We start from the raw sequence: 22685 nt of genomic DNA, 5'->3' as shown, positions 1-22685 counted from the left end.
TTTCAAACTGATACATGTAGCAATTTATTTAGTTGAATATTAAAATAGAAATGCGTATATATTTCTTTAATTGTTGTTTATAAATTTAAGTGGTGCGATATAAGCAAATATTTAGAAACAACTACACTTGGTCACTTAAATGTTTTACATTTGGTCATAAAAAATCATTAAAAACTTCCTTCACATGAACCTGCGTGATTCGGATGAGCTGAAAACAAACACTGAAATCTCACAGACTGGACGGATTGTCTTCATGCCTGCCAAACACAGCCTGAAACTACTCTGGGCTGAAATCAAGTGCATTCGGGCTGATTGTCAGATTAATGGCGGATCCATTACTGAAACAACAAGCTAAAAATACCCTACAGGTAGCTCCTACATAATAATAATAATAATAATGATAAAAAAATCGTTTTTCCATAATTAAAATGAACTTCATCTTATGGCCCTTCATGTAAACATGTTTTGTTTTTAAATGTAAGGTAGAATAAATGGACATCATACTTTGAATCATGCAATACCGCTACACTTACACTATTACTTCATTTAAAAAAAAAACTAAATCATATTTTTTTTAAAAAGTATTAAAAAATGTGGTGATGAAATAATGGAACGTAGTGATTCTTGCATAGATGAGAATAAATAATTATCTTCATTAAAATAAACGGCTCTCAGTGAGCTCCATGAAACTTCACTGAAATGTGAAATGGAAAACGGCCATCCTGAAACAACACAACATTGTTATCTTGTTCATGCACAAACAAATGAATCCTCCTTGTTCCTCTTCTGTGGCCCAGATGAGAAAGGAAACAGCAGAACGGCTTCAAAGGAGGTAATTCTGTAAAACAAAAGACACAAACAGAAGACTCAACCGGAGGTTTTTCTAAACATTTGCTCTGCATTCACAATGCTTTTAAAATGACTGATGGGTGTCTCAGAGGTAAGCTGTGATGCAGCTGTAAGGAAGTGTTTTAACACTATTTCTATTTGAAATAGTGTTTCTATTTCTATTTGAATCCTGTGTTGTTACTCAGTAGGAAGGTTAGGGTAAAAACTAGTCTGCAGACTGCAGATGGCAAAAGGTACGGTGGCCCTGAGAGGCCAGATGAACTGCAACTTAAGAAAACACCAGCAATACAAACGCTGCAAAAGCACACAAAACACAACGAACAAAAAACGACAACGGAAATAGGAAAAAACAAAACAGAAATGGGAAAAATGAAAACTGAAATAGTAAAAAACAGATTTCCAAAAGCACAAGGGAAGTGTTTCTGGGGAGACAATAACCCGACGGACCAGTTGCAGGAACCCAAAACATGCTAGGTGTGTTTTATCATGATTCATATAATACTGATGACGGATTTTTAGGCTAATAGTCAGGTTAACACACTTACCTCTCATCTTTTCTTTCCTCACAAAACTGATAGATCCTCCACTTCTTTTAAGTGTCTCCCAGCGCAATTCTTAGCATAATTTGGTTCCTGCAACTGGTCCGTTGGGTTATTGTCTCCCCAGAAACACTTCCCTTGTGCTTTTGGCAATCTGTTTATTTTTTTATTTTAATTTCTGTTGTCGTTTTTCCTATTTCTGTTTTGTTTTTTCCTATTTCCGTTGTGTTTTGTGTGCTTTTGCAACGTTTTTCTTATTGCTGGTGTTTTCTTAAGTTGCAGTCCGTTTGGCCTCTCAGGGCCACCGTAAAAAGGAGTAGACAGAACAGAACAGAAAAATGCCACAGTGCAAAAAAAGTAAATGTCACACATTCAACATTTATATATGTGAATACTGAATAAAAACAACAGAAATACTGTTAGGAATTTGTATTGTGAAACAAAAAAAGAAGAAGAAGAAGAAGAAAGAAAACCATTCTGCATCTTTGTTGCCATTTGACCCTTTCCACATCCAGATCTCCGTGTGTGAGTCAGGCTGTATCTGCCACATTCACTGGATAGCATTGTTTACTGAACCAAAGAGCCCCGGGTTGTTTACTTACAACTGTGCAGCTGTTACTGAGTGAGTTGGGAATGGTTTTTTTTTTCAGATACAAGAAAGTTTTGTCATTGTTGCGTTGTTCTGTTTATTGGCCTGTGTAGTTTTGGATCATTCAACTCTGTTTTCATGTGCGTCGTGGATTCGCTGCCTATACATGGACAGCTTGCCAATCGATCACAGACGACCATTTATCATCAAATCTGCCTCAGAATCACTGATTAATCTTTGAACTTTTGGAGGAATAAAAGGCTGAACCACCACCACCACTTCCACAGGACCGAGCACTAAACAGCTCAAAACCTGAATAAATTAAATCTGCTTGAAAGCACTGAAACAAAACTGGGCATGCCTACAGTATGACAAGCCAGCTGGTGGTTATGTAACCCTTAACCCTAAATCTGTCTTCACCCAGAAGGAGCTTTTCATTAGGCCTTTGAATGTAGATGGAAAGACCAAAGTTGAGCTTGTGGATGTGTGGACGGGGGACTTGGATGGTTCAGCTCCCATTGTGCTGGATGACTGGAAATACTTTATATTTCTATACTGTAGCATGTTTTAAAAAGTGATATACAATAAGAAATAAACATAAAAGGTAAAAATTCATGCTACACACATTCACACTGATTACATAAAATAACAAAAAGCATCATGTCTTTAGCTTAGATTTATAGACAGACGTAGGTGACGCATTTCTGAAGTCACTTGTAGATCAGCGTCTTGGTGCAAGCATGTAATATGCTTTGACTCTGTGATGGTCTGGACTCTAGAGTGATTAGGAAGTAAACCTTAACCCTGTAAAGCTGAAAAAACCGATGTATGCAATCAGACACATGGAGTGCCACTGTGAGCAAAATGACAACTCATATATGGAAATTAATGTTTACTTTTTAACTGTCAGAAGATTCAATAAACATTTTTTTCAAAAAACTTTTTGAAACTGTTTAAAAACAAAAACTTACAATTGTTCGTCAGTCATTGCATGGTTCAGGCTCTACAGGGTTAATGATGTTGAGAGAGAGTATGGACACAGCATAAGTCTCTACCACAAACGCAGGTGCAAGGCCATTTAAAGCTTTAAATACAATAGCGCACTTCATGCTGGATTCTGTGATGCGCAGAGAGCAGGTGCAAGTCTGCCAACACTGGAGTAATGCGATCGCTCTTTTTTGTCCCACTCAGTAATGCACATGTGCACTGTGTGACACTCAAAGGATGTGTTCAGCTACAGAAAGGTTTAGGTTTCTCTGCTCCTCTTAGAACATTGCAGCTAGCTGGGAAGCTCGTCCACTGATACTGCCCGTGTCAGTTATTCATTCTTTCTTTTCAACTCACCTGAATCACAGCAGCAGCCACCACAACCAGAGCAGCTAGGAGCGCCATCCGTCCCACCCAGCCCACATCTACGGTATTGAGGATGAAGAAGCGCGCCCAGCCCAGTTTCTTCAATGTGTGCGGCGGGTAGCGCATGTCGTTCACCCCCTCCATTTTCAGCTTTTTGACCAGACAACCACGCAGGTGGCTCAGTCGGTCAAAGCTGAACTTGCCGTGGTAGCAGCCTATTCCACTGTTTCCTGCACATGGTACATACACAGATGTTGGCATCAGTTTTGACCACTTTTAATCAACATAATAAACCAGTAATATAGAGAGTAAAGTCATTAAGGGGTTAAAAAAGGCTCCATTTGCAGTTTCTCTACTCACCCACTCCTCCAAATGGCAACGCGCTGACAGAATAGTGCACGAGGCAGTCATTGGCCAGGAATCCTCCACTCGAAGTCTCATCTCTCATTCTCTCTATCACCTTTACAGAGAAGAGAAAACAAAAAACACCGACTATAAGTCTCGACTTAAACGCTGGTTTCCACGTGTTAACTGCTTTGCTGTGTTGACTGCTGATAGATACCTTGTTATCTGGTGAAAACACATAGAGAGCCAGAGGTTTCTCTCCCTTATTGATCAGCTTGATGGCTTCGTCCAGGCCGCTGACTGGTAAGATAGGAAGTAGAGGTCCAAAAATCTCCTCCTGCATTACCTTTGCCTCTGGCTTCACATCCCGTAGAACTGTTGGCGCTAAGCACATCACAGAAACACTGCATGACTTCGTCTTGTTCCTGAAGGTTCTCCTTTCAGATATTTTGGTTTATCTGTCTGAGTTGTTCTTTGGCCCATTTCTGTTTGATTCATATTTTAGTTTAAAGGCTATCAACATTTGTCTTCATTGTAATTTCTATTGTTATTTTCCCCTTATCTTCCTGCTATTGAGTATTGACTCTGTATATGGTCCCTGAAGTTATATCCTCACATTTCCCATTTACTTGTTTCACATTGTGGAATTTTGGCATTTTTGATTGTTTTTCTCTTGTACTTTTTGGACTTTCTTGCCTTTGCTGTTCTTTTGGTTTCACCCTGTTTGTTTCTTAAAATAAAAGTTCCTTATTTTGTGTCATCCATGTCACTATCTTTTATGAATTTTGCTATTAAATATAACGCTAAACACCATCCTATTTATGTGTTTGGTATTCAAATAAGGCACCTCAACTACATTCTCATTTATACCTTTCCAAATTATAATAATAACTACAGCCCGACCAATATAGAAGTTTTAATATTGATACTAGTATTGAAATTTGTACATTTAAAAATCTGGTGTATCAGCTGATATGTTTTTTCTTCCAGACACATGGAACATAAACAGATTTCACTAACATTTGTTATTGTGGTTATTTATCTGTCTGTAACAAGATAATATCGCATTGTATTTTAAAAATGAACTTGTTTTACTGTCACAAGCAGTCGTGGAATACTTGTTTATGCTCTGGTCAGATCAGAGTGCCCTCTGGTGGACAAGCTATGCAACATCAGCACCCTTGTCATATCTGAGGGGTGTTTCTCCAATCGCTTGTCTACTTTTTAAAAAAAAATTATTTTGGGGAAGTCATAAATGACAATATCAGTAGATTGGCAAACAGCTAACATATCAGCCTCACTGATATATTGGTTAAGTTCTAATAATAACTTCATTTGTATACCGCTTTAATAGAAAGGCAAAAGCAGGATATTCAGATGCTAAATCATAACAAAAAGCAAAATAACAAGAGATAGAAGGCAAAATTAAAGTGAAAGTATCAACAACAACAAAAATGCAAAAAATTTAGATGAATAATTGTGAATAAAAACATGAAAAACTAATAGTAAACAACAGTTAAAGTTACCAAAAAAAGATTTTGCAAGGCTGAGCTCCTCAGTAAGGTTGATCCAGGTTGTTTACATGTTTTATGACAAAATGTAACCTCTTTGTGGGTGGTGTAAGTATGTGCAAGTTCACATTTAGTTAGCTGAGTTGAAATAATCTCAACTTTACTTTACACTGTGTCAAAAAAAGGCTATCAGCCCGTGCTCTGAACGCCAATGAACACCATAAATGGAGGACAGCTGGAGCCCATTTTAATATAACAAAAGAACAGGAAAGGGAAGAGAGCTTGGAGAAATGTCAGAGAAATTATATATGTTTCTGTTTCCGTCTGAGCCACAGACCCACACCTGTATCTAAGGATGTGAACTGGCTTGTATAGGGTTATACATTTTGTTATACATTTATACCCAAGCAAGGGGTTAGTAAAATCTTAAAATAAAAACCAACAGAGAGAAGCCAGGGTTGGAAATGATATAAGCTGCTAAATGGAGTCTCTTATACTAAAGCCACAAAGGAAGAAGGTGCAGCTGTCAAGGCCTGAGAAAATAAACACAATAATGACTTTTATATTTTAAAAATGAATTAATTGTTACCTATGTAGCAGTCTGACTCATCATTTTCCCCTCCTACAGCGATGTTGCTGTCTTCTAACATGGCCATGACCCTCTTGAAATGGCGCTGGTTGATGATGCGACCATAGTCCGGGCACGTCTTTGGGTTGTCTGTGTAGAACTCCTACAGAAATTATTTTAAAAACCAGTGAATTAATGGACAAACACATGAAAGTCTCCCCCCCCTCATTTCTTTGAGGTTTGTATTGAAATAAAGGACTATATTTTTTTCCTTAGTTTTAAAATTCTCAACTCAAAGTTATGTTTTTTTCAGTCTTCAGTACCTTAATACACTTCTTGACCTCTTCAATGACCCGGTTCTGGATGCTGGGCTCACACAGGATGTAGTCTGGGGCAATGCAGGTCTGACCACAGTTACTGTACTTCCCCCACGTGATACGCCTACAGAGCAGAGGAAGTGTTACCGGTGACTGGATTTAAAATAGTCTTTTTGCTATTTTAAAAGAGACAAAGATTGAAGCTGTTTTGTCACAATGACAAGTGGTATGTTTGGAGGAATAAAGGTGAGGCTTTCAAACTGTAACAACTGTCAAGCATGGTGGTGGTAGCATCATGTTCTGGAGTTGTGGTACCAGTACACTGTACAAAGTGGATGAAATAATGAAGGAGGACTATCTCCATATTCTTCAACTTTACATTAAATCAGCTGCTTTTATTTGGTGTTCCACCTGGACAATGATCCCAAACACACATCAAAAACTATCTTTGGAATGGATAACTTAGGCTAACATTAAGCTTTTGGAATGGCTTTCCCAAAGCCCCGACCTCGACCCTATTGCAAATTTGTGGATTACTCTTAAAACCCATGTGTTGGCAAGGAAACCAAGTTATTTAATTTAACTCTACCAATTCTGCTACAAAAGTTGGTCAAATGCCAGAAACTTACTCATGACCACCAGCAGTGTATCTTAGCAAGGTGCGACTTGCTTGGACACACTTAATATTACTGATGGTGTGTATGTATACTTTTGACCTTGTGTGGATTAGAGAAAATTCAGAATCATTAAAATCATTAAAAGCCCCAACTTACTATGACATCCATGTCCACGACTAGTGTATGTAAACATCTGACCACAGCTGCATATGCTTTGACAGCACTCACTGGATGGACCAACACTCAGAACAAAGGTGGATGCTCATATTAAATATGGCCTAAGGTTGCAAGTATTCTAAAGCCCATGCTTTAGATTCCTCTTAACATCAGAGAGAGTAAATATATTTATTATGCTCATTTAGGGTACACAGTTCTGAATTTGAGTGAAAGAAGAGAAGCTTAAACTGATAATGACAGATAATGAACCAACGGCCACAAGGCTAACATAAAGGCTGTCTTAAACTGTGATCATGCAAAGCTACCCAGCGTATTCAGACACCCTTAATGGAAATATTAAGATTCTGAGTGACTGTATGTAAGAAAGAAAAAAGAAATTAAAATTGTAACATGAAGACAAATAACACTGAGCACTGCTTTCACCTGCAGGCTATGCTTATGTCACAGTTCTTGTCGATGTAGCAGGGGCTCTTCCCGCCAAGCTCCAGGGTAACTGGTGTCAGGTGTTTGGCGGCAGCTTCCATGATCACTTTTCCCACCGTGCTGTTGCCGGTGTAGAAGATATGATCAAATTTCTGGCGTAGCAGCTCCTGGGTCTCCGGCACTCCTCCAGTTACAACAGGGTAAAGCTCCTGACACACAAAAGAAAACATACACGCAGGTATCACAAAAGGTCCGGAAACAACACGTCTCTGCAATTTAAACAATTTGAGATGCAAGGCAGTTTTCTTCTTTAGATCATTTGCGAATAAATAGAGATAAATGAAGCTGATTATAAAAAACAAATACAGCACAAGTCAAAAGCTTTTGTCTGCTCGACTACCCCCATCATGTTTATATAGTAAACACAGTTTCCCTGACATCTTGTGTTTTCATGAGAAACATTTCACAGTTTGTTTTTATATGACACAGCATAAAACTATAAGTGCAAGCACAGATGCAATTTGTAAAGGTTAAGCAGCTAATAACAGAGCCTTGTTTGGCTGGACGTGAGGCTGCTGTCATGTGACCTGTCCTTACTTTGTCAATGTAAATCGGCAGAAGGTCCTCCATGACTTTTGAAGTGTGCACACAGACCTCAGAGGGCTTCACCACAGCTGCATTACCTGCACAGGTAGAAGAGAACGGCAGCTCAATATTGTCTTTATCTAACAATTATTTTCAATCATTTTCTTTGATGATGTTTGTCCATTTTTATCCTGACACATTTAGTATGAAATGTGCTAATGTTATTATTCATTTGTGATCTAAAAACACAGCCTGTGGATGGATAGCTATTCAGCAGAATGCAGATCATGGCCTAAAGTCCAAAAAATTCCAGTTTTCTTTGTGTGCAGGCATTTGGCATCATTATCTTACATTTATGGATCATTATCTCCACTAAGACAGCTGAGATCACACGCCTACCCCCAGACGTTCACCTTTGTCTGTGCTGGCAGCCTCAGCTGCACCTTTGTGCTTTTTTATTGGTGATCACCAGAGTTCTTATAATTTAGTTTTTATTTTATTTCACTGTGACTTTTTGTTTTTAATTCTGTTTAGTTTCAGTTAGTTTCTAAAGTACTGCTGCTCGTTTCACTTTAACTTTTATTGCTTGAAAACATTTTCAGTAGTTTCACTTTAGTTTTTGTTAGTTTCAGTGTCAGTTTTAGTCTTTTATTGTGTGGAGGACACATGACAGAGGCAAGATTATGGAAAATTAGAACAAGCATTCCAAGAAACACAACTTTTTTAAAGCTATTGATTCTCACTCTTTTAAACATCCATGTCTCAATTAACATGTCCATCAAAACCTCCACAGCTAAGTTATAATAGCAAATTTTAACAGATAACAATGTCTAAAGCTAAGGATATTAACTTATTATCTATATTTTTATTTTACTTTAATTCATTTTTCACATTAGCCACAATTGTTTCGGTTGTTTTTAACCTTTCTTCAAGTCTACTTTTTATTTTTATTTTTAGTTAACTATAATAACCTTGAGGATCACTGACACATGAAATGCAAATCTAATTGATTCAGTTGAACAAGTATTATTATATAAATCAGAGTTTTTATATGATGGTATATATCATGAATTATCAGCCTATTACATATAGTACATACGTTGTTTATGGGTGTCTGTTTTACTGAGATTAATTGGATTATTTTTACTACCTGGAAATAAATGGCACTTATATCCTGCTTTTCTGCTCTTTTCTAGCGCTCAAAGCACTTTTATACAACTAGCCTCATTCACCCATTCAAACACACACATTCAGGCTGTGGCTGCCCAGACAGAAAATGTTAACTTACTATTTTAACCTGAAATTGTGACTGTAAATATTAACCAATCACAATGAAAAAATATTACGCACATCAGTGCTTTATTACATCATTACAATACACTGAAAAAAATTAATGTGTTATATTTTAAATGCATAATTCTTCAACAGTTTTGTTGAACTGACAGTTGCCTTTGGCCTGAAAATAATCAGAAGAAAAGACTTCTGACCCACTGAGCTGATACGAGCATCTGTGTAATATCTGATATTGCTAGTGCAAAGAGCAAAGTCCATGTTGTGCCAGCAATCACAGAATATTAAATAGTGGCACAAAGTGCTGCACAACTGCACTGACTACAGTACACTTTTTCAGTATTTGACACTAAACTGGATTTATCCAAATGAAATACAAATGAGCCGCCTACGTGCAAGCACTAATATGCAAAGCTATCACTGGACAACCACAAATACTGCAGTGTCATGCTGTGTAGTCACAAGAAACCTCTTCATGACATCGTGATTAAAGCTGAGTCGCACAGTTTGACCACTCAGGCTGAGCTTTTTACACAGAAAAGAGTTTCCAGAGCTCGCTCACTGGAGCTGAAAGATCATGTATGAAGATAATGTATGAGAAAGTGCACACACATCACCCCAGAACAGAAAAAAACATGATCCCAGCATCTGATGAGTAAATACCTACGTACAAGGACACACACAATGAATCTTTTGCTGTTCCTAAAACTTCTGCTCTCATTATTGCAGTATAGAGTTCACAGAGTGGCCTTTGACCTACTTATCACAAGCTGAAAGAGAACGCTTGGCAGTGGCTGGATAGAAAGGGGAACTTGAGCGGTTGTGATCACGGGACAAAAGAAAAGAACTGGCCTGAAAAACAGACGAATAGAAAAGAACTGAATACACGCCTTGATTTCCAAATCTTAGGCGGAAATGTTGTGGTCTTTGCTGTCTGTTGCTAACTTATCCAAAGACATTTACATAGGCTCTGATTTTACTCTGCATTGCAAAATGCTACAATATCAGAGCTAATAAGGCTGTGTGCTTAAAGGAGCAGGCACTACAAACTGTAAGTAAATTGTATATTTTAAATTGAGAATTTGGTGATATAAAAGTTTACACCGATACTTAATTATATAGGTAACTTTGTTTTCAGTTATTATTTAATATGTACACAATAATTATTATTATATATAAATGCTAATGCTTTATATAATTTGACTTTTATGCTATTTTATGCAATTCTGCACTTGAGTAAGTGGCCACAAGGACACAAATTGCCTGTGGTATTCTTATCATAAAAGATGTTACAGATGTAAGCGCTACTCAGGCACAAAAATATGAATGCTGACCTCATTACATCACACTCTGCCCTTTCATCCACCCCAAACACTCTCAGTATGGTACAGTACCGGCAGCAATGGCTCCAATGAGCGGCCGGATGGTCACAGCCCAGGGGTAGTTCCAGGCCCCGATGACCAGCACCACCCCCAGCGGCTCTGGATGGATGTAGACGGTGTCAGACATGGTCAGCAGGTTCTTCTTCACATGCCGAGGGGCTGCCCACTCCTTCAGATTCTTAATGAAGAGGCTGATCTCACCCTCCAGACCCAGAGTCTCATAAAACTGTGCCCCAACCTCGGTCTGAGGAAGAAGAGGATGAACATAGGATCTCCTTATGGTGGATACTCTTCAGTTTCTGTATACTTCCATAAAAGGAAACTATTTTGAACCCATCTCATATTTATCTAGTGATTTATGAACATTTCATAGGTTTTATGATCTGACCACCTTAATACTTCTATTCATATTTCTTAACAGAGCAGTCCTATACGTATATATTTATTTATAGCAATCAGATTTCCAGAGGAAAGAAGGGATCCCATCCAGCTCTTTCTATGTCAGACTGCTTGTGTGTCAGCACAAGTATACAAAACTACCAAGGCATTAATGACACACACAAAAAAATTCAGGATTTAATTGGGTCCAGATGACTTTGTTTAGAATTGCGAGATGTGCCTTGGCCTTGGCAGTGGATGTGCTTTCCGGGAGCTTTTGTGCTTACCTAAGAAATAAAATGGGAAACATCGGAAGCCAGTCTGTAAAAACACAGACAGGAGTCTATGTGTTTTGTACTCACTACTCACCTTATTGAGGTCTTTCTTAATGGCAGCTGCAATCTCTTTCTGTCTCTCGCTGAATAACCGCTGCAGACTCTTGAGCTGGTTGATTCGGTACTCTACAGATTTGGACCTGCCTGTTTCAAAGGCTTTCCTGGCACGAGCCACCGCTTGCTGCTCCCGGGACATCTTTTGAGACCAAATGAAAAAGATTTCCTCAAAGCTGCAGAAAACAGAAATCAAGAAAAGGTGGATAACTTTAAAAATACACAACACTCCTACTGCAGCTCTCTTCTCACCGGTCCAAGCACGAGCAAGTGCATCATACACTTTAAAAAATAAGCCCAACTTTCTGCTTCCCACAAGACCAACAGTCTCTCTCAGGTCAAACCTTCTGATTAACTATTCCCCACCTTATATCATTCACCTGTGATTGCCTGAAGTCTCCTATTACATGGTAAACTTTCTAAATACCATCTGATCTGTTATAACCATAACTATCCTAGTTTTATTGATCTCGTGTCTATAAAGTAAGAACTGTTAAATTATATAATGTCATTTGAGGTTTTGGTGGTAGTTTAGTAACTTAAGCTATAAAGGTTAGGATAGATTAGTATTTTCTGTTATATTTAATTGTGATTGTTAAGGCCCGGGGGCCAAAATCAGCCTGCTCAAGACTCCAGTCCAGCCCACTGAACATCTTTGGAAAATTTAGGAAAGTTTCAAATGTAATTTCAAATATTTTACAGTTTGTGTTACTGATACACTGATATTGACCTGCCCCACAGCCACTTATACTGCAAAGTAATTAAGTAATATATAAACAGTTAAATGACAGAAAAAAGTTTTTTCACTATCTACTATAGATATTTTTTAAATTTAACGATGTGTCCACAGTAAAACAAATGAATGAATGAATGAATGAATGAATGAATAAATAAAGTAGGACATTTTCTGTGAACTAACAAAAACCTGAGACAAACCCACTATATTATAAAAATGACAGAAATGATAAGATACATCATCGTTTTGCATATTAGCAATTAAGTATTATATAAGTACGTTTTTCTGTTGTTGTGTTGGCTCTCTGTACTTTTAATCATATGCATACGTTATTATATGCTCCTGATAACTTGGATCAAGTGGAATATTTGTCCATTATCGCTTTTAGGGAGGGAGCCTGATGCTTTCTATGCTTGTATGCTGTGATAATGACAGCAAAGGGAAACCATCACAAACACTAGGCTACAGCGGCTGGCTCACACTTAAAGGTACAGTAATTAGAAACTACACGTACAACATCCGGTATCCTGTTTCACGTTAAATGCTTCACGGATGACGTTGGTTATTCTGCACAAACTTTACAGGATACATTATCTTCTTAATGTGTCCGTCTGGCTGATTAAAGTTCGTGTTTTTATTGTTAGTCTTATTTGTTTTTTGTCTCTTCACAAATCGCTCCCGCGGGTCGCTCTCTGTCTGTTAGGTCAGGAACTAAAAAAGCGAAAACACCTGTGATCTGGTTTTGTTCAGTCCTACCTTTATAATATCAGGTGCGGTTAAATTCCGGAGATCCTGAAGCGTCTCGATGGTGAGATAACCTGCTGCGGAGGAGCCGGACGGGTCACACTGGCGGAGAAACAGAGCTCTCCTTCCCCGTTAGATCCCACCCCCCGCTGGGGGGGAGGGCCCCACACTCCCTCCGCTGGGCTTAGCTTTCAGCCTCAGCGCGGCTCTCTGGTCCACACCTACAGTTCATAGTCCACACCGAAATATGTCAACATGGACATGGTTATTTGTCAGAAAAGACTTCCAAACGTTAAATCTGACTTTAGTGACCCGCAGGCATGTTTGATATGCTGTTTCTGTATTTTGTCTGCAAATTTAACAAGTGGAAACTAAGTGAAGGTGTCACAGAGATGTAGTGCACCGCTGGACCTGCAGTCGACTTTCAAACTGAACCAGGACCACACAATGCCATAATAAGCCAAAAAGAGAGAGAAATAAACAAAATAAAACAAACAAACAAACAAACAAATAAATAAATAAAAATTACAAATGTCCCTTATGCACATGAAACAAATCTCCTTCTCTCTGTATTTATATAGAAATGTCTCAATGGACTTTTTCACTGTGGAAAATAACAGTTTTCTACTTTTAATAAATTATTAATGTTTCAGAGATTTAGAAATTCTGTAAATAAGATGGTCTGGAAATATTACCCTTGGGAGTCATTCATGACAAATAACCAAGTCCTTCTTTTTGCACAGGTTCAACAAGGTGCTGGAAACATCCCTCAGACATTTTGGTCCATGTTGACATGTCAGCTTCACACAGTTGCTGCAGATTTTTCGTCTGCACGTCCACAATGAGAATCCTTCCCACCACATCCGATATGTGCTCTGTCTATTTGACATCTGATGACTGTGGAGGACATTTGAGTACAGTGAACTTATATTAAGTTGTGATCAAGACAGTCGTTTGAGATGATTTGATGTTTGTATAATGCTGTGTTATCCTGCTAGAAGCAGGTCAAAAAGGGATGGAAAACAGTCTTCTGTTGTCCACTGCAGCCTCAGTTTCCTGTTCTTAGATGACGGGAGTGGCACCTGGTGTGGTCTTCTGCTGCTGTAACCCATCTGCTTCAAGGTTTAACATATTGTGTGTTTAGAGATGCTCTTCTGCATACCCTGCTGACCAGGTGGCTGAGTGAGTGTGAGTGTGCACCAGGATGCAGAATAAAATGTGTGAGTGAGACATGTCGAATAAAGAGCTTTGTGTGCTCAGGTAGAAAAATCACTAAATAAGAGCAATTCCATTTTCCATGTTTAGGTTGTAACAAGAGGTTATTTTAAGTTACCTTTGCCTTATTATCAGTTTGAAGCAGTCTGACCATACTCCTCTGACATCTGACATCAATAAAGCATTTTCTCCACTCACTGGATATTTTTTCTTTTTCAGATCATTCTCTATAAATCCTAGAGATGGTTGTGCACCTAATAAAGTGGCCAGTAAGTGCATACTGCAGTTACGATATCATTTCTTAGCTGCAGACTTGGCATATTGACGATTTAAAATTATGTACTAGTGACATCTAGCAAATTATGCTATTGTTAGTAACAATGTACTAAAACCTAGTGTGAATATTGCATATATTCATATCCAAATCAATTCCCTGCTGAGGCTGAATCCATCTTTTATCAGATGCCAGCAGTCACACGTCTGCTTTAAATCTCAGTACTCTGTGATTCCTGGAAATAGGGGAGTAATATTCTTGTCTATGAATGATATCCAATCTCCCATTCAGGCTTCTGCAGACCCCAAAAAGCACTGCGACAATCCAACACATAGCCTGAGTCGAGCAAGACCGCTTCATTCATTCATTCATTCATTCATTCATTCACTGATTGTACTGTCATGTCACATTTATTTATCAGCACATATAAAAACAATAGCTGTGGACCAAAGTGCTGCACATCTAAAAAAAAAAAAAAAATTGATATAAAACAACAGATTCAAAGAACATAGAATTAAAGCAAAAAGAGTAAAACAACAGATAAATAACAGTCAGAATTCAGTCTGATCTAAAAACCAAAGAATAAACATGGGAGATGCTGATGTGAAGACGCAGTTTGTTCCACAATTTCACCTCCTGTGTTTAATCAGGAGCTCAAGACAGGCAGGAGCATTTGCTAAGCATATCTCAGTGATTCAGTGGAAGTGTGCAGGGTTAAAAGATCAGAGATAAGCACTAACCCATGCAATGGCAAAATATAAAATCTTAAACTATATTAAACTAAACAGCAGCCATTATATTACAAAGGAAGCCATTATGGATAATGTACGGTGTTGCTTGCATATGCCAATTAAATTGACTGATCAATGATTGACACCTGAATAAAGGTAAGTAGAAAAGTCAAACTGATATAAATTAAAGCTAAGTCTGTTTTTTACTTTTACTTTTATTCAAAGGGCCGAGGTCATGGAGGTCATGTGTTCCAAACAATATGACATCTGCTTTCTGTTCATTCACATTATGAAAATTTAAAGCCATTAACGTAACATGTAAGGCCTTCAGCTGAGTCATGGTTTTGCGTGTCAGAGGCAGGTAAATCTGCAAATCATCTGCATAAAAGTGAAATGAGAGACCATTAAAAAAAAAAAAAAATTGCTGTTAAAAAAGGACTGGGCCATGTTTGGACCCCTGAGTTTTTGAGAATGATTTCAATTCCATTTTATTTATATAGCGCCAAATCACAACAATATTCGCCTCAAGGCGCTTTATATTGCACAGTAGATCGTACAATAATAGATATAGAGAAAAACCCAACAATCATATGACCCCCTATGAGCAAGCACAATGATCTATCCCCCTGTTAAACTGAAAAGGCTGCATCAGTTACATAAGATCTAAAGCACTGCAGAGCAATTCCTTTGATTCTGACAACATGCTCCAACCGATTACAGCCTGTTGTAGTGATTTATGGCATGAAAGGCAGCAGAGATGTCTGGAAGTACAAAAACTACAGAATCCCCTGAGTCGAGAATGAATAAAAGATCATTTAAAATGTTTTATTTGGGCAAATGCTGTATAATCAACCAACCAGTGAGGTGATCTAAATTAGGCCTCTATTAATTCTATGTTCTTTGTTAAAACTGTTGAGAAACGATTTAAATCATACATAATTACAGAGAACAGTTTTACAATTACAGCACTGAAATTTGAGAAATGTTTGTTTAACTAAAGCTATTTAGAAAAACTAGTTAAGACTGCTTCGTTAAAACAGACGAAGATCAAACTGTATATGCTGGACTGTGCTTGAGAAACTGTAGCCCAGGTTGGAGGAGCAAACAAGTTAACAATGTCTCTGAACATCTGTTCATCAGCAGCGATAATTAATCACCACCTGTTTGCACGTACAGGTTGTGCCTTTGGTCAGGATTTTGACCAAAAGAGGGGTGAAATTAATTTCTTTAATTTCATTGGGAAAAAAAACATCAGTAGTTTCAGTAGCTAAGTGCACAAAAATGGCCAAAATACCAAAACATTAAGCTAACATTAAGTTGCATGTTATATGTTACTTTGTTGGATTTAATTCAGTTTATGAAGTTCACTGAACAACATGTGATCTACAGCCACAGTTTTCTCCTTCACTGACTTTATGCTTTGCTTACTTATCCAAAGTCAAGTTGAAGTCACACCGACCTGTTGGATCGCAATGCTGACAGAATATTTCAGCTTCCTTTCCGTCTGAGCTGTAATACCCATTTATTTTGTATCTCCAGCTGCACTAAATCGTGTGTGTTGCTTTTGCTGCTTGGCCTGTTGTCCTTTTATCCGTAGCCAAGCTGGAATCACACTTTGCTCCTACTTCTCAGATCCAGAGGGGCCTTTACAAGCACGGGACAAGAGGCGAGGAGTAACCCCCTCGCCTCTGCTATGCAGAACGCAAGATTGGGCCCCCAAAATCTCTCAGGTTGACAGGAAATGTGGAATGAGTTTCCACATCAAATAGAGGACTGAGGAGCGGCGTTTGTGTATTGTGAAGGAAGGAGCGAGGACTGAGGTGACGGAGAGGAGGTCAGAGCGTCATTCACACCTGAGTGTCAATCCTGATTTCTTAGAGGGGAGTGTGGACACAGGAGTGCAGCGTTTCTCTGTGTGCACACCTGAGTTTGTGAGGTATACACTGAGGCATTCACACACGGAGAAAAAGACAGTTTGTGTATTGTGTGTTTTCCACGGTGAGGTTGGGAACACAGTCTGGGCAGAGGAGCGGGCAGGAGAGGGGAAAAGTGAAGAGAGCGACTACTGAGTGAGAAGAAAAGATGAAGTCTATGAAACAGATCGCCATGTCAGTTTATGATTAGTAACAATTGAAGTAAAAATGCAATGAGAAGAAATCTCAATTAATGTATTAATGTTCTATCACATAGACAGATAATAAAAAACCACACAAAGTCTCAAACAGCATTCACTAGATAGCTGGACTCTACAGGAGGGTTGAACATCATCTACCAGAAATATCATTTTTTAGGAATCCACTTTGCATCTTTATTCCACCATGATCTTTTGCAGCTTTTGCCTTTAATTTGTATTTGTGAGCTGTTATACATGTGGGGATACTTAAAAACTGCTAAAAGAATTTGTCTCTTTATGACATACAGTGAACCCAACATCCCAGTTAACATGAATCAACATTTGGATAGAACATTAAGTCCATTTAAGTTGTATTGTTAACCCAGCAGTGTAGTTCTTGGCCTTGCTGTCATACTTTAGTCAGTTTGGATTGGTCCGGTGCAATTGACCCAGATTTATAATCTTTAATAGTGAGCAGATTTTATTGTTTCTGGCAACCCTCAAAGAAAGAAAGAAAGAAAGAAAGAAAGATAGAAGCGACTAAATGCTGCCATCTAGTGGATCATTTTATTTCTGCATCTGTAGCTTTAGAAAAAGCTTTACAATAAAGTAGGGCAAGTAAAACGGATTTTTGTACCACAAACACATCACAAACTTTTCAGCTGTCCACTCACATTTGTTGTAAGCACATGTTTCAGTCATCTGCAGAACCTGCTGATTGGTGGGACCATGTCTCCCACTTTATATATTAAATGCATTTTCCTGCTTTTCCACATACAGAGACTTATAGAAACTGTGTCCCACATTTTCATTGGCTCTAGCATTCAAAAGTCAACACTGCAGGGCACTTTTCTTAAGTCTGAGAGCTGGGAAAGCTGCCACTGTGGGTGCCATGCAGGTTAATGTGTCACCTTTTACTGTTAATGCTAAATTCAACAGGGAAAATTTCAGCTCAGAGGCATAAATTATGGAGATTTCTGGGGAATAAGATTAAACCCTCCCCCCAAAAAAGTGACGGCTAACCAAAAACTGTGACTAAAGGCAGTTTTCATATAGTTTTCCCATTTCTTCTTCCTCTCATTAGTCATAGTATTTTCATTTTTGGGGAAAATATTTATATGAAGTGTTGTTTAATAAGAGATATGCAAATCTATCTTCATTACAGTGAAACCTAAAGATTATTATCTGAAAGAACCGGAGTATACAAATTAATCAGTTAATTAACAATTACTGATAAGACAATTTGAACAGACAACACTCGACTTAATTTTATGTCATTATTTACCTACAGAAAGCATTTAAACAGTTGCATTTTTATAAAACAGAGCATTTATCTTCCATATGCTAAAACAGTGTAGCTGCATATTTTTAGGCCATGACCTAAAACCAAAGTGTTCCTAACAGCAGTTTGTGTTTGCAGGAAGCTTTTAATCCTGTGCAGTTTTATTTTTATAGAAGACACTGTCACGGTTACACTTGGACCTGGCAGATTTAAATGCATCAAGTTTTCTTTACTAAAAACAAAAAAACAAAAAACAACAACAACAAAAAACAGTCTGAGCTTTCCCGAAAATGGTTCCTTACAGTTATTTCTACTACAAGTCTGTAAGCACCATTTAAAACAAAGTCTTTTGGGGAGAAGTTCTTTGGCCGTTAATATTAGCTATTTGTGGAACTGGAAATGTTTCTTCTAGCACTTCCCAGCGTTACAAACGTGTCCCACACAAACACAGGCCACTCTTTGTACTACACAGTTTGCTGCATTATTGGTATGTTATTGTATTTAATCAAATCACGTGAGCTTGGCTTATGATCTTTTTAATGGCGCATTGTTCTCTGGAGAGAGGGTGAACGTAGAGCACTTCACAGCTAATTTGACCCAATCAACAAGGTCGCCGTCTCAGTTCAAGTGGGCTAATTTTTATTTCATGCGGCCTCTACAAAATATAGCATTAGAAAAACTGCTTATAAGCAAAATCAATGGACGTGGTGTAATTTAATACATGCAGCCTGTTTCTGTCTGTTTGTGATGGAGCTGCGAGTCTGGCACTCGCCTGGGAACTGGCTGAAAAGGACTACGAGTGATCCGGTGTTTTGATGTCTCGTTCGGTGGAAACACAACCGACAACGAAGAAAGGGGTGGGAAAAGAAGTAGCCTGATTTGTCACCTTCACACATTATAGCTGACAGAAGCGTCACTCCCACAACTTCTCCAATACACTTCCGCTTTCATGCGCACCAGGAGGCGCCGCGCGGTAGAGGATGTGCCGCAGACTGGAGCTTCAAATCAGTAAAACAGTGCCGGTGTCGCTTCGCTCCTCGTAGTGCGGACGCCTTACACTGTATACGTTCATGAATATCATTATGACGAGCATTATTAAAAACAAAACTAGACCCGGATCAGAGCAACCATTCTGGCGCTTCAAGGTGTTTCCAATCATTTTAATTTGACCCCCCGGTGTTGATTAGTAACACATGTGTTTATAATTTCAGGCCAAAATAGTTGCCATAAAATCAGAGTGTCTTGCTTCGAAAATGATCTTAAAATGAAAGAAAACACGCCCATGATAAGTTAATTTCTTCACCTGCGGGTGTCTTTGATTCATCTTTCTGAATCATTTTAAGGTTTCTGGAGCATCTCGGTGTCCGCAGCTGAAGACAAGCTGTCTCTCTGGTCTAAACGGGGCCCATTAACGTGCCATCGGGGATCAAACAGACACCTATTATCCAGACAGCCATTAACAGGTGAGCAGCACATCAAAGCCACGCGTTTGCAAAGCCTGATCGCGTCTGTGATGTGCAAGAGGATGCCACGCAGGGGGTCGTGTTGTGTCTGCAGAACACGGCTATAAAATCCCTCTGACATCATGCCTGCTCACCGGAGAGGCGTCTGGGACTCAGTCACGGAAACTTATTCCCCCTCTTAACTGCGTGCTTCGGATACAATGGCGTGCGGGTTGGATTTTACCAGTGGTGATGTTTCTGAGATCATCACGTTTTTCTCGGAGCAGTTGTGGCCTGATGCACTGACTGACAGAAACAACAACGGGTCGGCACAGAGCTCCAGCACGGGTAGGTGGACATCTATTTATATTTGCACATTTAAAATGTGCAAATATAAGGCCAAACATCTGTATAAATATAAGGACTGTTGACTCTGCAAATTAATTTCTGCATTAAAATGTAATTCTAAGTTTTAACAAAATGTTTTGCCCTCCCTCTGCAGTGCACCATGTTCCATACACTATCAACTCCAAGACAAAGTGCCGCCGGAAGCGCACAATATTCAGCAAGGCGCAGCTGAGCCAGCTGGAGAGCGCCTTCTCTGCTACACCCTACCCGGATATCAATGGGAGGAAAACCCTGGCCTCTCTAACTGGACTACCGGAGTCTAAAATTCAGGTAGGACACGCGCGCCCTAAGGCTAATTTAGACAACGTACACATGTTTTGTTGACTAAGAGATTCATATAATTCTCAATCTTCTTCAGGTTTGGTTTCAAAATCGGCGCGCACGCTTCTTTAAGACCAAGAAATCAACTCGAGGAGCCGCCAAACCCCCACAGGTCAGGCACAAGACACCGTGCAGTCCTCAGGTGGCTTCTCCTCTACCTCCTAGTCCCAGCCTTGCGTCTCCAACAGGCTACTGTGTGCCCAGTCTACCTCAGTCCACCAGGCTCTCGTCAATCCTGGACATCCAGGCCAAGTCACCAGGCGTTCCCCAAATCATTTGCCACCAATCCCAGGACGTCACCAGCTACTGCCAAAACATGTTTCCATACGGTGGACTGGATGAGTTGGATTTACCAGAGGACTTTGAAGCTTTTCTCAATGCACGGGGGGTACAGCCAGCAGAACGTAGCCATCCTGTCCACAAGGAAGACATCCAGAGTCGGCAAGGCCTCCAGGCTCTCTCCAGCTCTATAGAGACCCTGGACGACCTGTCGGATCTGTGCTTCCAGGACCTGATGGTTCCCACTCTGCCCAACTTGGACAGCTCAATGATTGACTATCTTTTGGCATGACTGACAAAACGGAGAGCAACATATTGAAGATCACGACATGAATGGGTCCACGTGCAACAACACGTCCGTTTGTGTAACAGCCACGAGCCAGCCTGCAGCAGGAAGTCTGCTACATCAGTGTATCCGTTCTCACACCCATACGTCCACGCTGTGTCGCCAGTTGCAGTGGTGGCCTCCACTAGTGTACCCATTCAGTGATGTCGCGGTCTTTCAAAGTGTTGCGCTTCCATTTTTGGACAAAGGCGCCGAGTTTACCTTGGGGAGGTGGTGACGGTGACTTATGCTATTCGTTATCTATTTAAGAAACACCAGTATGATGCACATCAGATGATTTCACAATGTCCTTTTTGCTTAGTTTTTTGTTTTTGCACATAGTTTGTTTATATTTTGGATGGGGTTGCAAAGATAACGTTTAGCACTTGACTGAAAGCTGTCCTTGCTGAGTTGGCTTCAGCGGAGTCCGGGGGGGGCGGGAAAAGCAAATGACACACACGTGTTTCCAACTGAAACTCGGTACCTGAGTTATGTTACAAGGTATGCCAACTACTGTGACGGGGAAAATGGACACGAATGACCAGATCGCTTTTTTGGAGGCGGGCGAATATTTCATGATTTTCATGGCAGGCCGTGGAGATCTGCAATGTAAATAAAATTCATATTACTATTAACATAATGTTATGTGCATACCGTATATTTTTTTTTTTTTTTTTTTTTAAATAATAAATGTGTCCTGAACGAGTCTCTCAGGTTGTGTTATCATTCATAAACTCTTCTCGAGGCCTGAAACCACGTGGCGCCGTGGCTTAGTTGGTTAAAGCGCCTGTCTAGTAAACAGGAGATCCTGGGTTCGAATCCCAGCGGTGCCTTTTTGTTTTCTGTTTTGTTGAAAGTAGAATTTTAAACACTCCCATAACATTAAATGTTGCGACACTGACGCAAATCAGATTTTTGTTCATTTTTAAACAACCTCAAGGGAGTGTGTGTTTGTTTTTATAATAATAATAATGGATTGCATTTATATAGCGCTTTTCGGGACCCCTCAAAGCGCTTACAATACCACTATTCATTCACTCTCACATTCATACACCGGTGAAGGCAAGCTACAGTTGTAGCCACAGCTGCCCTGGGGCAGACTGTGGCCCACTGATGCACAGTTCTTGTGATAATATCAGGTTATGTCAAAAACATCTGTAGTTGTTTATAAATCACTTAAACCTTAATACACATTTCTTACTGCCTTTTCTTGTAACACAGCTTTTTATTGTATTTATTTTGATATATTTTCCCTTGTACCGGCCTATCGTCCAACAGAGGGCGCTCTTTTTTTAAATTTTTTTTTAACAAGTACAACTGTGCCAGTTCACCTGAAGAGGTCAGCACAGGATTACAGCAGCCTCTTGTAGGGATACTCATGAATGCAATGAACAGAGGCCTGTATGTGTGCACACATATTCAGTTGTATGTTGCATTTTGTTAAAAAACCAGGTCAGGAAACCCCAAAAAGTTGATTCAGTTCCTCTAGATGCAGCATTTTCA

At 39.3% G+C, this 22685-nt stretch overlaps 2 protein-coding genes and 1 non-coding gene across 4 annotated transcripts; 2 read left to right on the top strand and 1 right to left on the bottom strand.

The window, feature by feature from the left end:
* aldh3a2b (aldehyde dehydrogenase 3 family, member A2b) lies at positions 1 to 12941 on the bottom strand. Of its 2 annotated transcripts, none has more exons than XM_031735992.2 (11): positions 12805 to 12941; positions 11293 to 11488; positions 10558 to 10789; positions 7886 to 7971; positions 7289 to 7497; positions 6078 to 6195; positions 5776 to 5917; positions 3893 to 4059; positions 3691 to 3790; positions 3322 to 3560; positions 1 to 838 (listed from the first exon to the last, which is right to left on the bottom strand). In XM_031735992.2, exons 2-11 carry the CDS (start codon positions 11452 to 11454, stop codon positions 824 to 826), a joined length of 1470 nt encoding a protein of 489 aa, XP_031591852.1. In that variant the 5' UTR covers positions 11455 to 11488; positions 12805 to 12941; the 3' UTR covers positions 1 to 823. The 2 variants fall into 2 exon arrangements, with proteins under 2 accessions (XP_031591852.1, XP_039474668.1); XM_039618734.1 differs by having other exon boundaries at positions 11293 to 11454; positions 12805 to 12927.
* Positions 12942 to 19613: 6672 nt separating this feature from the next.
* LOC116317264 (homeobox protein otx5-B-like) lies at positions 19614 to 21633 on the top strand. Its single transcript, XM_031735979.2, has 3 exons — positions 19614 to 20197; positions 20352 to 20527; positions 20616 to 21633. The coding sequence occupies exons 1-3, from the start codon at positions 20071 to 20073 to the stop codon at positions 21147 to 21149; spliced, it is 837 nt and encodes a 278-aa protein (XP_031591839.2). The 5' UTR covers positions 19614 to 20070; the 3' UTR covers positions 21150 to 21633.
* Positions 21634 to 21941: 308 nt separating this feature from the next.
* Positions 21942 to 22015, top strand: trnat-agu. The gene has a single exon. It is a non-coding gene; the product is annotated as a tRNA-Thr (tRNA).
* The last annotated feature ends 670 nt before the right edge of the window (positions 22016 to 22685 follow it).

This window comes from Oreochromis aureus, linkage group 10 (genome assembly GCF_013358895.1).
Source record: "Oreochromis aureus strain Israel breed Guangdong linkage group 10, ZZ_aureus, whole genome shotgun sequence".
Lineage (NCBI taxonomy): Eukaryota > Metazoa > Chordata > Actinopteri > Cichliformes > Cichlidae > Oreochromis > Oreochromis aureus.
The sequence above is the reverse complement of the archived record's forward strand: the minus strand, read 5'-3'. Positions and strand labels throughout refer to the sequence as shown.

Coding starts and splice junctions, on each gene's coding strand:
- aldh3a2b (XM_031735992.2), bottom strand. CDS start 11,454: ATGTCCCGGGAGCAGCAAGCGGTGGCTCGTGCCAGGAAAGCCTTTGAA. Junction 6,196..7,288: donor GACATAAGCATAGCCTGCAG/GTGAAAGCAGTG, acceptor TCTGCTCTGTAG/GCGTATCACGTGGGGGAAGT. Junction 3,561..3,690: donor GTTGCCATTTGGAGGAGTGG/GTGAGTAGAGAA, acceptor TACCATGTGCAG/GAAACAGTGGAATAGGCTGC.
- LOC116317264 (XM_031735979.2), top strand. CDS start 20,071: ATGGCGTGCGGGTTGGATTTTACCAGTGGTGATGTTTCTGAGATCATC. Junction 20,198..20,351: donor GGCACAGAGCTCCAGCACGG/GTAGGTGGACAT, acceptor CTCCCTCTGCAG/TGCACCATGTTCCATACACT. Junction 20,528..20,615: donor TACCGGAGTCTAAAATTCAG/GTAGGACACGCG, acceptor AATCTTCTTCAG/GTTTGGTTTCAAAATCGGCG.